Genomic DNA, 15281 nt, shown 5'->3' on the forward strand with positions numbered 1-15281 from the left:
ATGCAATGTCCTTGCAGAAACTAAGCAGGAATGGGTCTGGTCAGTGCCTGGATAGAAGGTGTTCTAGGAACATCAGTCCACTGAAGAAATGTAGCTATAAATGTGGTGAAGGCTAAATAGAATGTCTGAGAACTACCCCACTAGCCCCTTAATGTGTATGACACTCTTATCAGAGACCAGTCAATTCTGCAATTCTACACACAGCACAGAGAAATAAAGAGAATCCCATGGAAATGTGCAATTTGGTTTAATAAGGTTGAAAGCACTCAAGAATAACAGGAATATTATAAACACACACACTCAAAAGTCCACAGTGCTATGAAAGTGACAAAACACATATTTTGCAAGCAATTGAGCATTTTGGTAAATCAGAAATTCAGCCATCACCAGTTCTCCTGTTGAAGCTTACTGTAGGCAATTTCTTGTCTGAAGAGATGCCATCTTTAGAAGGGAGGAGTGGCTCACAGTGCTAAAATGCCAATAATAAAATCTCAACAAGACAATGAAGAATTATCAGCCAAAGTGCAGTACAACCCCCCCCCCCCCGAGATATTATGAGAGTATTGGCATGCATGCAACTGTTTATGCTTAACAGTGATTGTGTGATGTAATTCCAGGTTGTTTAAAACAGAAATCAAACCTTCACTTTCTCTCTTGTAATTCATTCTCTTGACAACTGGAATTTTTTTGTGGGCAGCAAGACAAGACTGATACAAAAGCAATGGAACTGATACCAGACTTAAAATGTTAAAGAATTGGTTTAACAGCTTTAGCTCTAATGCATAAAATTGAGTTCTAGAAAACCCTTGTTGATCAAATGAACACAAACGATACAGCATGAGCATTTCTCTCCCCCAAACTTTATATGTGCTGCAATACTTGCACACCACTGCACAGACTCCTATTCACTTAAATGGAGGGACAGCTCTGTGGGTGCAAAGGAATGTAAACAGAACTGCGCCTGCATGGAAGAAAATGGAAAAGCCCTTCTGAAGAGCAAGCTAGTTAGGTGCACATTGAGAGCTCCCTTGGGTCCATTATGAGATCAGGGTGTTTTGATGGAGTGCAACCTAATCAGGACAAGAGGAGATGGTCTCGCCTGGAATAAAGCACAGTATTTAGCTCTGCAGTGATTGTACAATATTTTTGAAGAACAATTATAGAATGCTCTGCAAAAAAACAGCAGTGGTTTCAGAAATGTCTACCCACTTTAAAGCTAGCCCTTGTCTTAAAATGTCTATTGAACATGTTTGCACATGTCTGTTTTTCACTGGATGACTAACATCAAATGATCTATACATGCAAATGGCCCATGACAAATATTACACTGCAGATGCTCTTTCATTAAAATTATATTTTCAGTGGAGTCAGTTCACACTTTCAGCTGCCAGTAGACTACAGAAAACAAAACAAGAAATGAAGCTATGTTTGTGCATGAGGCAGTCTTTAGTTTCTCCCATTTCTAAGTATTTTCATAGAAAGCCAGGAATCAGAGGGGACCAAATGGATCACCTAGTCATAGTTCCTATGATATGATTTCTTATATCTTAAGTATCTTGGTCCACTTTGTGCAGAGACCAAAAACTCAGAGCATAAGGTCACTGTTGAATGTGAATGTGAAGTTTTTCAACATTTCCTCACATTAATACTAGCTGAGTATAATTCCTGACAATTGAAAAAGCAAATTTAGTATCTGTTTTAATGAACTCTTGTTTTGGAACTTGCTTGGGTAGTACATCCATGTGACCTGCATTTCAGATCCTGATATTTTACACTGAAGTACAAACTGCATTGCCGATTTAGGCCAAAAAGGGAAGATCTTCCCCAAATTGTACATTTCCCTTAAACTGTTATCCCAACTCAATTACTAGCTCACACTATAGTGCAAATATAGACAAAGATTTCTGAATATTTACCTAAAATTAAACCTTCAAAGGTCTTGAACAGTGGGTGCTGTTTTCTTTTATTAAGGTAGGAATGTGGCATCTAGTGATGCATGAAGTCTACTGATTGGAAATGAAGATATGACTGCTTCAAGGTGGGTCTTCTGGCTACAACAGAAATGAGACTGTAATAAGCATCCCTTAATGTGACTGCTTTGGAAGGGCTGTTCAACTTGTAACTTGCCAAGTCAAATGCAGTCCCATCCACCAAGTTTGGCAGCTTACTTTTGCCCTGGAGATGAATGAGCACATGATGGTAGATCATGCAATACACTTAATGGGTTACCAGTTGTGTAGGCCTGTCCCTACAAAGATGGTGGCAAGGGTAAACACAGAAGATGTGCTTTCACAGTGTACTCTTGTGTGCTGCTTTCCATTAATAATGCTACAATGGAACGTTCGCAACTCAGCAATGTTAACAGTGTTCATAGTCCCTAACACCACTGAATGCTGTTAAGTGTCTCATGGCCAACTCTTTCCATATATTTAGTAATTTATTTCAATGTTCTTGATAAATAATTCATTACAATGCATGCAAATTGCTTAGTGAAATGGCAATGGTTATTGACAACAACTTGTGGTCATCACAGGTTTACAACAGACAGGGCAGAAATCTCTTTATGACAAGGAACTGGCAAAACACACTTCTCAGGGCCATAGAAGGGCTCCAACTAGCCCTTGTTTCGCCTCTCTCTAAAGGGCAGCACCTGTTTATTCAGAGAAAATGATTCATTCAACCCACCAGAGCCAGGTTCTTGCTCACAAGCCAACTTTCCAAATAGACCTAGGATCCCATTTAGTTACTAAGCAGGATGACTTGCTACGAACATAAGAGTCTGAAAATTCAGGTACCATCTTGACACACAGTACATGCAAATAAACTGCATTGGTTAAATATGAGCATTAACAGAGAGAATGACTCCATCTGATTTGCCTTTCTTGAGCTCACTGCTTTAGATCTTGCTTCCATCCATCCCAATCGTCAGCTGGACTTTGATCAATTTCACACACACACCCCATTTATTCTGCTATCATGATTACCATTCTCAGCCACAGCACCAGTCATCTCCATTTCAAGTAACCACCATGTCTTTTATAAATATGAGACTACTGACGGGTGGTAAAATGCACGTTGAATTCATCTGTGGAAAATTTGTTGGGAAGCAGGAGTGCCTCAGGGGCAAGCTGACCAGGGTGTTTCATGTGCACCTCTGCAGCCGATTACTCCCTGGGAATGTTAGGAGAGGGGATCTTCACAGCAGAAGGCTCCACTCCCCAGATTTCTCTGGCATACTCCGTGATTGTCCTGTCGCTGGAAAACTTGCCAGAGCATGCAATGTTCTTTATCACCTTTTTAGTCCACTCTCTGGGATTCTAGGAAGAAAACATGCAATTTGTTAAGAAATTCTGATGTTTTGGGACTTCAGTAGCAGAGTTATCATAATAGACACATGTTGTGGTTCCCCTACACTCTAGCATGACACAAGTCAAGAACTGGAGACTGGTCTAGAGTTATGCATATGGCTCCCACTGAACTCTAGAGAGAGGGAAAAAGGGGGCTGCCACCTGGGACACACTTGATGGGTAACAAAGTTTGACACAGACATGGAACTTCATAACATTTGGCCCCCGACACCTGTTGCACTTCCCTCATAAAGGTGAATGGCTGCCATTCATTGTCAAGGAGAAAAGTGAAGACTGAAGGCAGTGGAAGTATGACCTCCATTCATCCCTCAATGGTCAGTGGCCTGCCCTTTACTGACCAGGAGTTAAGGGCAGGGGAGGTGGTATTGCGTGCAGAGAGATGCACTGCTCAACTTCTACCACAACTGTGACATCATTGCACTATAAAGCCCCTCACCTCTGGTGACCCCTGCAATATACATTCCCTTTCCCTCACGATATCATGTTTCTTACTGTACTGCAAGGGAGAAATCAAGCTATAAACCCAACCATTTCTTCTTTAAATGTCCAAAATTTTTGCAGTGGTGAAATTTACTTTAAACATTCAGAGTCATTGAACTGGACTGTGTGGAGCTACATTTGCTTAAGTCTAAGGTATCTGGCTTAATGTTTTTGTGAGTTGGCTTGCTAGCTAGTGTTTTCTTCACATACTTGTACAAACCTTAGATGATGCCCATAGTAGGTTTTGCTCTCAAGAGCTGGAGGCAGAAAAAACAGCGCATCTAATCTGCTGCGACATCAATAGCCATTTAAAGGAAGGAAGTGATGGCTACAGATAAGAACACAGCAGCCACTCTTCTTTACAGACAGAGCTGCTTTTAAATACCCAAACACTGAGTCCTTTCCACACTAGTGTGCTACAGAACCAGAAGCTTAGGAGTCTTCCATCTGTTTAAAGAAGCCCCTTTGCTTATCAGCAAATAAGTCCCAGGGTGACAAAATCAACTCTTACCATGAACAACTGGTCCACTTGCCCTTGACATTTGATATAGGCTTCATAATCAGCAAACACCTTAAACCTGAAACAAAGATAAGTGACAAAAGAAAGTGGGCTGAAGGCTAGTTCTTCTGAGCTTGATGCACTTAGAAGCACAAAGGGTAAATAACAAGCAGGAGATGTTCTTTAATCAATACAAGCTTCAGTGTCTCTCATCTGCCTTGAATGTTTCCCTATAAGATCTAGTACTAGCTCTATTCTGGGTACCACTACCTTTAGGAATAAAGCTTATGGTGATACAGAACAGAGCCTTTTCTGTGGCAGCAGCTCTGTGGAATTCTCTTCCCAAATTAGCTTGACTTCAAGAAGCTTTAGGAACTTGGTTCCTGTTCAGGAGGGCTTTTGGTTGACTGACTGGAAATGGCCATTTTTTAAAATATAATTCTATGTTTTTAATGTGGTTGATAGTCTTGGAAGTCTTTTGTACTGACTCAGCCTCAGCCTTGTTTGTTTGTTTTTTAATGCCCTCAACCAGTTTGGTGTGGTGGTTAAGTGTGTGAACTCTTATCTGGGAGAACCGGGTTTGATTCCCCACTCCTCCACTTGCACCTGCTGGAATGGCCTTGGGTCAGCCATAGCTCTGGCAGAGGTTGTCCTTGAAAGGGCAGCTGCTGTGAGAGCCCTCTCCAGCCCCACCTACTTCACAGGGTGTCTGTTGTGGGGGAGGGAGATAAAGGAGATTGTGAGCCGCTCTGAGATTTGGAGTGGAGGGCGGGATACAAAATCCAATATCTTCTTTCTTGTGCTATGGTCTATACTGTGGGTTTTGATGGTGTAACTGGGGGAAATTCCCAGGCTGGGGCAGTTAAGAGAGCTGACTCTGGTTATGCCCCTGGGTGCTGCCCTTTCCCCACTAGTGCACAGGGCTGCACTAGCAGTGTTCTGGCAGGGATCTGCAGTATTGTTGTGCCAGCAGCTGGCCACAGCACAGCAGCAGTGGGGACACTATGTCAGTGTATCTCCAAGAGAACACTCCTCCACTTGCACCTGCTGGAATGGCCTTGGGTCGGCCATAGCTCTTGCAGGAGTTGTCCTTGAAAGGGCAGCTGCTGTGAGAGCCCTCTCCAGCCCCACCCACCTCACAGGGTGTCTGTTGTGGGGGAGGAAGGTAAAGGAGATTGTGAGCTGCTCTGAGACTCTTTGGAGTGGAAGGCGGGATATAAATCCAATATCTTCTTCTTCTTCAACATATACAGAAGCATTTTCATCACCGCTGACTAATTATAACCACACATTTGGATTTAAAACTAAAAATCTCAAAGACAGAATTTGACTTCCATGTTCCACCTGAAGACCAAGTTACATGTTTTGAAGCAGGCGTATTTGCAGAACTTACTCCAGCAGGGCTCTGAGCTGGATAGCCCAGTCTAACCTGGTCTTGTCAGATCTTGGAAGCTAAGCAGGGTCAGCCTTGGCTAGACTTGATGGCAAAACACCAAAACAAAACTCCAGCAGGAGACATGCATCAGAGCATGAAGAGAAGGCATACATCTAGAAGCACACAATTGACATACACCAGGATATGCTGATACATATCCAGCACATTTTATCTTTTAACAGTGTTTAGAGATGCATGTTGTTGCAATCCATTCTTTATGATAATCACCACAGCAAAAATGGGTGTACATATGGCATGCTGAAGAAGGCAAATGCAGTGCAGACAGGCTGTAAAAGAATAACCAAAGGCATACCATTGGCCTGTCCTCTATGAACTTGTGGCATGGCCCACCAGTAGTGTATATGTGGCAGGTGTCTTCCATGGGCAGCTCAAAAAATACTAATAGTTCGCCAGGGCTGCTGCAGAGAATCTCATGCATCCCTCACATGACTTAGGCAAAGACTGCAAGAAGATCTGCTCTAGGTTTTTCCCCACAAAGCTTTTTATTTCATAGGATCTTTAACTCTGCACTGCTCCATTGATACATCCATTTCTAGTGCTCCTCCTACTCTGTTCTGTTTCTGAATATTTATCAAATATTTTGGTAAGTAGCTCAAGATGTTTGTCATTACCCAGAAGTAGCTTTTGTTAAAGAAAATGCTGGTGGTGCAAAGGCACTAGATTGCGGGCTCTCACCTGTCATGGTACTTCAGCATGTTGACAACATCTCGGAAGCAACCTGGATCATTTGGCGAGAAGAAGCCGTTATTAATTTGATCAATAGCTTGTCTGAGCTCTGGGACCCTATCATAGTATTCCTTAGCATTGTACCTGAAGGAGAGAAAAAAAGGGGGGGCTCATTTTGAATCACCCCTGCATCTCTTGAAGGAACACAAATTGCTGCGGGGTGCACTGCTTAAAAAAAAAAAAAGATTGCCTAAATTGTGGACTAATGGCTCCAAGGAAAGCTTTAAAAGTGACCCAAAAGAAAGCAAAAGAGCATGGAACAAGACTTAGTAAAGGACTTGTCAATATCAGACTTAGAGACTTCAGCAGAATATATACATAAAAAGCAGCAGAAAAATGCAAACTGATGTTGTGTGCTCTGTGTAGTATAATTTAGGAGCTGGGCCAGGACATGTGTATACCTATTTAAGATTAGGTAGCAGAGATATAAATTTTATAAAGGACATAGACAAACACAATAAAATTTAAAAAAAAAAAACTTAAAACATGCTTAAAACATTAGCACGTTGGTATTAAAGGTGCTTTCTTTGTGTTTCTCCAATGGGATCCAGGGGACTGGCCAAAGGAAGCTCTGGCTCTTTCCTGCCATCCCCAGGGGACCAGGAGTAGGAGAAGCCTCATGTTTGACATCCCTGGTTTATGCCTTGTGTGTGTGTGTTTATATATTTACACATACACTCCTGAGGAATCTTTTCTCAGATTCTGGGCAGAGAAAGCTTATGCTGTTGAAAGAAAAATTGTAAAAATGGAGAAAGAGGTTACAAAATTTATAAGACATAAATAAGGTCTATTGTCCCTGCCCTTTCCCAAAGTTAACCCCACCCTTTTTCATTTTATTTGTAGGGGTTTCAAGCCACTGAAACAGCAACATGACTACAACCACTAAAGCGAAGGGCAATATAGCATAGTGGTTACTGTCACACTGGGGCTGAAGAGAACCAGGTTCTATTGCTCAGCCTAAACTATCTCATGTTGTTGTGAGTATACAACAGGGAGAGGAAGGGGGAGAGAGTCAAAGCAGTTTGAAAAAAATTATGGGACACAGAACTCAACACACAGTCATCAACTAGCCAAAATTACTACTCCACAGAAATAATGATTTGTACACAAGTCCCCATTTCTACTAAGCCTTTCTCACATTGCTCTTCATACAAACCCTTTCTTATCCATTGCTTCCACATCCTCCACCCGCATGCCAAAAATGAAGAGGTTATTTTCTCCAGCTTCCTCTGCCATCTCCACATTGGCACCATCCATGGTCCCAATTGTGAGGGCTCCATTCAGCATGAATTTCATATTTCCTGTTCCTGAAGCCTCAGTCCCAGCTGTAGAGATCTGTTCAGACAGGTCTGCAGCTGGAATCACTGCAATGGAGTGAAAAAAAGAACAGTAAATATTTTATAGGGTCTTGATAGAATACAAGCAACATTCCAAAACCTCTGCCTCTAGCAAAGTCAAAGGGTTCTCACTATGTGGAGATTCCCTAGCTTCTGCTAGGCAGAAGTTTTCATGAGGACTTTTGACAATGCCACATTATTTTCTAATTAAATATTTTTGGTGTTTTTAAATGGATTTTTATCTTCCTTGTAACCAGCCTTGAGTTCAGGTTTGGGGAAAAAAGCAAGCTAAAATGTTCTCAATTAATAAATATCAGATATGTTACATGGTAGAGCCCCTCTGTCCTGTCACACAGACCACTAGAAACAGCCAACAAACTGTTCAGCTAGTCAACAGATTGTGTATTGTATATGAGACCCTTGAATTCAAGTACTTTTGGGCTGATCACATAAGAGCTCTTTTTGTCATGACATTCTCATATACTCATGGGATATAGCCCATTTTTCATTGTCTCTTACCTCCTACAGCTGTTACATGGAGGATGAGGGAATGGGAAAATACAGCTAGACTTACATACGCAGGCCTTGTGGGACTAAGCTCCCTCACCAACACTGATTTGCTGGTAACATTAGTTGTTGACCCACAGTGTAGAACCATATTCAAGTCTCAAACATCTCCACTGGCAGGGCTGAGAAACACCTTTGCCCCTATTACCAATGAGGCCCTGTGCTGGGCTATAAGGTAGAGGCAGTCCCAGGTTGAAGCAAGAGGCAGCAATTTCCTCAGGTGTATTTGGGGAAGAATTAGAGCAACAGAGCCATAGTGAGCAGAACCTGCCATGATGTTGCCTGCTCAGCACAAGCCCCACTGAGAAAAATAACTAACTGCTGTGGAAAATAACTAACGTTCATTTGAACATGGTCTGTGCAAGTCAACTTCCTGCTGGATTATGTCCTTTGTATTGCTACTGTGTTTATTGGAACATTTAGATTTTCCTACCTCATCCTCCAACATGTCTTGGGCCAGCCTTGTTACATGGACTAACAACATGACAGAGAAAAAGGTAGTACTGAATATCTTCCAAATGTATAAAGAGCAGACAAAGCCTGCTGTGGGCTGCTGCTTCTCAACAGGCACTGGGGCAAACTGGTCAGTACCTTGAGGCCTGTAGTGGTCCATTTATTGCTATGTGATCAGATCCTCTGGTTCAGTGTGTTCTCTCAATGTATGATCCAGGGACATACAAGCATCACAGCAGTGGACTTTTCAGCAGGATCAGAACATAGCATTACTTATGTCTGGCTTCCCACTGCCCTTTGTGTGCCCACATGGGCTTTGTGAGGCTTTTTAGGGTTTCCCACACAAGGAAAAAAGCAGACATTACATAAGAAGCCTACTTTCATTCTTCCATAGAAGCTCCTGAAATTAGACTTAGGGCCATCTTACCTTTCTCAGCAAGGGACACTCTGTAGTTCTCCAAGAAGATGACTTTCAGTCTGTCTCCTATGTAAGGATCATTATTGATAACGTCCCCAATGGATGTGATCAGTTTAATAATCATTTTTGCCATGTGGTAGCCAGGAGCAGCCTGAATACGAAAAAATACATGTCAATTTAAAAAGTACTGATGAAAAGATTCATAATAAAGCAAGCAACTCAATGAGGAGTGTTCTCTGCATCAGTTAATAACAGAGCCTCTGTCCAGAAGAAAGATACTTAGCAATACCAGAGATCATTTTAATTCAGTAATTCTCAAACTGTGTGCCAAGATACAATACTATGCCTTGTAATAAATTATTAAAAACTCCTGTGAGCTCTACAGAAGAGGGTATCCGCCATGTCTCTGTTTAATTTACTGTTTTGGCACTGGTTCCTGCCCATCAGCCTCTGCTGGGTTTCTGCATGAGGTATGACTGGATCATTGCATTGCTCCTGGTGTAGAAATGCAATAGAATCACTCTCCCTCAGTCAACTCTCAGGCATGCCCAGATGATACCCAGCCCCACTTAGGAGGCATGTTCAGATCAGTGACTCATGCAGGAACACAGAGTGGTCTCCTCTGAGGGTAGTTAAATCTAACTTTATTTAACTGGGGAATAGCATGGGCATCAGCTATATGAAATTGAGGAAACAGTGCCCTAACTGCCGAGCAGCAGTAGTACAAACCTTACCTTTCCTCCAATCATAACAGTTCTTGGCACATAGGACTTTTTGGGGTCTTTTCTAATACCTGAAAAGAGTAAATCACTTGTAAGGATGAAGTTGACAATGCAGTTACTTCAAAGAACACCTGACAACGTGCTTTTTCCACAGAGAACAAACTGTTTCAGAAACTGCAAAGCTGCACGCTCTTCAAGTGTCACTACTTCTTCAAGGGTGAGATTTTTTTTTAACAATTTGGGTTAACATTGCAAGTCTAAGAATATCACAGATACATGGGGTAATTTCAGCAACTCTGGTTTATCCTCTAGCCTGTCAGATTAGGGCAAGTTTCTGTTTTAGATTCTCGATGAAGAAAAAGTTGTCAGCCTCTCTCTCTCTCAACTGTGTAAGATTCTGGTCAGACTCCGAAATGCACTTCTGTGTCCTTGCAAACCTCCTGGTGTGGACCACACCACTACCTCAAAAGCTGGAATGGCATGGATCCCGCTCTTCGTGAAGTGCTTATAAATCCTGACCAATAAGTTAGCAAATCCTACATATGAGCCATTTATCCCCAAGAAGAAGAACTGCAAAATCTTTGTGTTTTACCAATTTATTGATAGCATATGGTTACAGAACTTAATTTCCCTTCGTTGCTTCAATACTAACCCATATGACTTTTCAATCCCCCCTCCCTCCAATATAGACTTCCCCGAGGTTATAGATTCTAATTCAATACTAAAGATACATCTGACTAATCAAAATTCGTTATATATATATTTCCCCCCCCTTCTTGCTTCTTCGTTTCCCCCCCCCCCATTATTACAAAAAAATTGTCCAATGTCTTCTTACATTCGACTCTTTCTCTATGTATTCTTTAAACTTCCTCCACTCTTTTTTAAATATCTCCAAATCATAGTCTCTTAATGTTCTAGTTAATTTATCCATTTCACTCCACGATAGAACTTTCATAGTCCAATCCCATTTATCCGGTATTTTTTCTTGCTTCCAAAGCTGCGCATACAATGTCCTAGCAGCTGATAGCAGGTACCAAATTAGAGTCCTATAAGAACTGCAAAATCTTTATGCAAATTATCTCTATTCCTAAGTGGGAAAGCTATAAACTGCTTGTGTTAATGAACAAAAAACAAGAACACAAAGCTCAGCCAGAAAAGATCTGAGCTGCCTCACAGGCCTGAACCAGAGCTCAAGGCAGGCACCTGAGGAGGTGGAACAGAAGGTTTTATTGCCACTTTATCACAGGGACATCATTACTTGTAACAAAGTTTAACACTGCAGTTTAACTATTAATTTTAAGAGCTAAGCAATCAGCACTGCAAGATATTCACTAGCAGAAAAAGCTCTTATCTGACTCCATGGCTTTGCATAGTTTTATGTGCAAGGAAGATAAAATTGTTTGTTTTTTTCAACTGAAACTATATATAGTAACTTCTTGTGACCAGTATTGGAGGAAGGTGGTGTGGATGGTCCAGGGTAACTTGTAATACAAAGATTCAAGTCTGATTTATAAATTTCAGTTTTGGTCTCTTGCTAGGTTTTTCAGACTGATTGTGGAATCTATTATTTATTATTTTAGATTTCTATCAAAGTCTCCCAAGTTGGATGTCCTCTTCATCTGCATGCACAAGTAAGATGTTCAGATTTGTCAGCATTTCTCCTGCCTCTTGTAGAGTAGCTGCTGTACATGTTTGACCTTTCCTATGGATAATCAGTTTAAAGGAGGTAGCCCCAGTGAATAAGCAGTATTTGCAGCATGCAGTTGCTCTATAAAAAGGAGAAATGCACATCCGTGCTCAGAGTTTGTGCTTGAATTTTGAAATATTGCAATTAGTGCACTGTTAAAGGAGACTGGTTGGATTTTGCTTCGTTCTTTGAGCAAGACTTCTTTTACAGGAAATCTTGCAAAGCAATCTCTATTATCTCTGCAAAGAGATCTGACTACAGAGCCTCCAACTAGACATACCTGCTCGAAGTTATTTTATGTCATGGTAAGTTCTGGGAGGAGATCTGTGAGCCACTTATCAGAAATTGGGAAACAGCTTTTTCCCCCTCCCCCAACTCAGATCCTGAAATTCTGTAGATGTGAAGGTTCAGTATGCTATTCCTAATTTCTGAAATCTCCCTAATTGTGTTCCTTGGTAAAACTGCTGTTCTGCATTGGTACCATACATTTATGTCCATTGCTTTGAGAGCAATCATAACTATTCCAAACAAACCTTTGCAGAGACACCAAACGGGACAACTTGGGCACCAAGTAAAATTAATCTTCAGTATCATTCAAACAAGGGTTACCATGTTTTCCTTCTTCTCTCCACCTATTAAGAGGATCTGTGCGTCCCATCTGGTGGTGCACAAACATTTGATCAACAGCTATTTTTTGTATTTTCAGTTGAATGCTTTTCTGTTTGTTTGTTTCTTCCCAGAGGCCAAGGGTATGACTTGATATCAGCACCATTTTAACTCTGCATACATGCTCAGCATTTCACACAGGGCGCTTGCAAGACAAGGCCTTAAAACCATGTTGCTCAATTAAAACAGTCATTTGACAGGGCCGTCAAAAACAGCAACTGTGCATCTAGTGCCATCTTCCTCCTTTGTAGCTTCTTGTAGAACTTACCTCATGCCACAAAGTTCTGGGATTCCCTGCTTCCCTGCTCAACATCATTGGTTGCTGATGGTGGGGACATGGGAACACAGAACATCATGCCATCGTGACACAAATTTAAGTTCTACTAAACGTTACAGAGAGAAAGGGAAATCAGACACATGACAGCTGCTTTTAGCAGCAGTCACATGTTTATAATTATATCTACTTTGTCCTGGAAGTTGCTGCTTTGAGGGTTACTCACGGTTATAGAGAGTGATGATATGTAGGCAATTGAGGAGCTGCCTCTTGTACTCATGAATCCTCTTGACATGTACGTCAAACAAAGAGGAAGGGTTGATCTTCACCTTGTACTGTTCTTCCAAATAAGCAGAGAACTTCAGCTTGTTCTCCTGGCAAAAGGGAATCAGAGACTGATGTTACAGGCTGGGACACAGGTAAAAATCCAGAAACACAGCCCGGTATAGGACAGGGGTGTCAAAACTCATTCGTTATGAGGGTTGAAACCGACATAAATGAGACGTGTTGGGCCAGGCCATGTTGAGCTGGGCCATGTGTACCTATTTAAGATTAGGTAGCAGAGATATAAACTTTATAAAGGACACAAACACAATTAAAGATTTTTTTAAAAACATAAAACATGCTTAAAACATTAGCACTTGTTGGTTTTAAAGGTGCTTTCTTTGTATTTCTCCCATGGGATCCAGGGAACTGGGCAAAGAAAGCTCTGGCACTTTCCGTCCTTCTCCAGGGAACCAGGAAGGGGAGGAGCCTCAGATAATAGAAGGAAGAGAGACTTGGCTCGGTAGCTCTGCTGTGAGATTGAAAGAGCCTGGCAAAGCAGGCTTCCCCCCCCCAAGGGAGGAGCCTCAGCCAATGGAGAAACTAGAGGCTTCGCTCTGTAACTCCTGTGCAATTGAACAAGTGTGGTAAAGCAAGCTGTGATGCAGAAAGAAGCAAGAGAGAGGAAGAAGGAAACAGATGACAGCCAGTTGCTTGGGGGCCTGATAGGAGCCTTCCGGGGGCCTGATTCAGTCCCTGGGCTGCATGTTTGACACCCCTGAGCTAGGATGTACAGAAAGGTGTGTCTAGCTAAGATACTCACAAAATACAAGGCACACACAGGAATGATAATGATATTCAAGAACAGTGTTCTCACCTAGCTTTGGCTCAGTTTTAACAACAGCACAAAGATGCCTGCCTTCACTATGGGCCACTCCACATATGCTTTTCAACAAATATACTTTCTATATACAAAAAGTACAACAATGGAAAGAGAGGAACATGTATGTGGAAACATATGAATCATATAAATGCAGTCATCAGAAAGGCAGGATCAGCTGCAACTCTGAAGCATATACTCAGTGGCAATCCTGGATTTGCTACCTTGTTATGTGTGAAATGGCCTAAATCAGAATTTTAGAAAACATCAATGTTATCATTGCCACAATTCCTCAGGGCATGTAAGACAGAATTGTTTAAACCAGCATTTAACAAATAACGGGGAGGCGACCACTATTGGACCAGCCCATAGCACTGACACCTGAACCATCCCAGTACAAATCCAGAGTGCCAAATAACATTTTATAGTATCATTACATGTGGCGCTCAATAAGAATTAAAACCTGGATCCTGGCAAGTAAACCTGGAACCGTACTACATTTTTTAAATTGTATGAACTGTTGAAATGTTTTAATGATTTTATTGTACTTCGATTTTAACACTTTGTTATTTTAGCTGTTGTTAGCCGCCCTGAGCCTGTTAGGGGAGGGTGGGATATAAATGTAATGCAATAAAATAAAATAAAATAACTAAAATTATGTTATAATGACTAATGAGACTCCACAGTAATTTGCAGACACAGTGAGGGAACCTTTAAAAAAAAAAAAAATGTTTAGGATTGGAAAGTACAGTGTCATAAAATAGATAAGAAAAATATTTTTAACAATACAAAAATGAGATGATTTGTCCAGCACTGGAACTTTACATTTGGAATGTATGTTCACATGAAAGAATACCATTTATTTCCATATCATGTACAATTAAAAGAACAGACAATTGTACAGAGGCTGACTTTAATCATCATAATCTACCAAACTTCTGACATGAGATTAGCAGTAATGAGATGTTGCTGTTCTGTGCATCAATCATGCTCATACTTTTAGTGAGCTTTAAACTTAAAAAAAAAAATCAAAACACTCATGCAAACACTGTTCCAAGTAAGCGGAGAACTTCAGCTTGTTGGATTTTGCTCAGTTCTTTGAGCAACTAAGTGATTTCACTTTCAGTGCTGTCAACCAAGAAAGGCTAAGCTGAGACATCTAATTTGTCTGTCCTAGTGCCATAAATCTCAAATGTTTAGATCAGACTTCCTTTCACAGTAATTTAGAAATCAGAAACCTAAAAGGTAAATCTATGACTTTTTCTTTTAGCCTTCTGAATTTTGGAGTTTTAGACACAGTGGATTAATTTTCTAATGGCAGACTGGGGTTTGCCTGCCTCCCCCTTCTCACTGTAGCTTGCTAATCAGACTAAAATGCTGTTCCTCGTGCACAGGGGACACCAAGGAATGACATGAGCGGGGTTTGCAGGGGGAAGGGGAATCAGTAGAAGTTGCCAAATTAATCTGGATATAACCCAATACCA

General features: G+C 41.2%; 1 protein-coding gene across 1 annotated transcript in view; it reads right to left on the minus strand.

Annotated features, from left to right (window-relative positions):
- Positions 1–230: 230 nt before the first annotated feature.
- Positions 231–15281, minus strand: part of PYGB (glycogen phosphorylase B) — a 58276-nt gene continuing 43225 nt past the window's right edge. Inside the window, exons 14-20 of the mRNA XM_060248768.1 lie at positions 12880–13027; positions 10039–10097; positions 9314–9455; positions 7686–7893; positions 6479–6613; positions 4360–4426; positions 231–3317 (exon numbers count right to left, since the gene is read on the minus strand). Coding sequence (XP_060104751.1) covers positions 3165–3317; positions 4360–4426; positions 6479–6613; positions 7686–7893; positions 9314–9455; positions 10039–10097; positions 12880–13027 — 912 coding nt within the window. The 3' untranslated portion in view covers positions 231–3164. The remainder of the gene's footprint in view (positions 3318–4359; positions 4427–6478; positions 6614–7685; positions 7894–9313; positions 9456–10038; positions 10098–12879; positions 13028–15281) is intronic.

The sequence above is a fragment of the Heteronotia binoei genome, chromosome 1 (genome assembly GCF_032191835.1).
Source record: "Heteronotia binoei isolate CCM8104 ecotype False Entrance Well chromosome 1, APGP_CSIRO_Hbin_v1, whole genome shotgun sequence".
Lineage (NCBI taxonomy): Eukaryota > Metazoa > Chordata > Lepidosauria > Squamata > Gekkonidae > Heteronotia > Heteronotia binoei.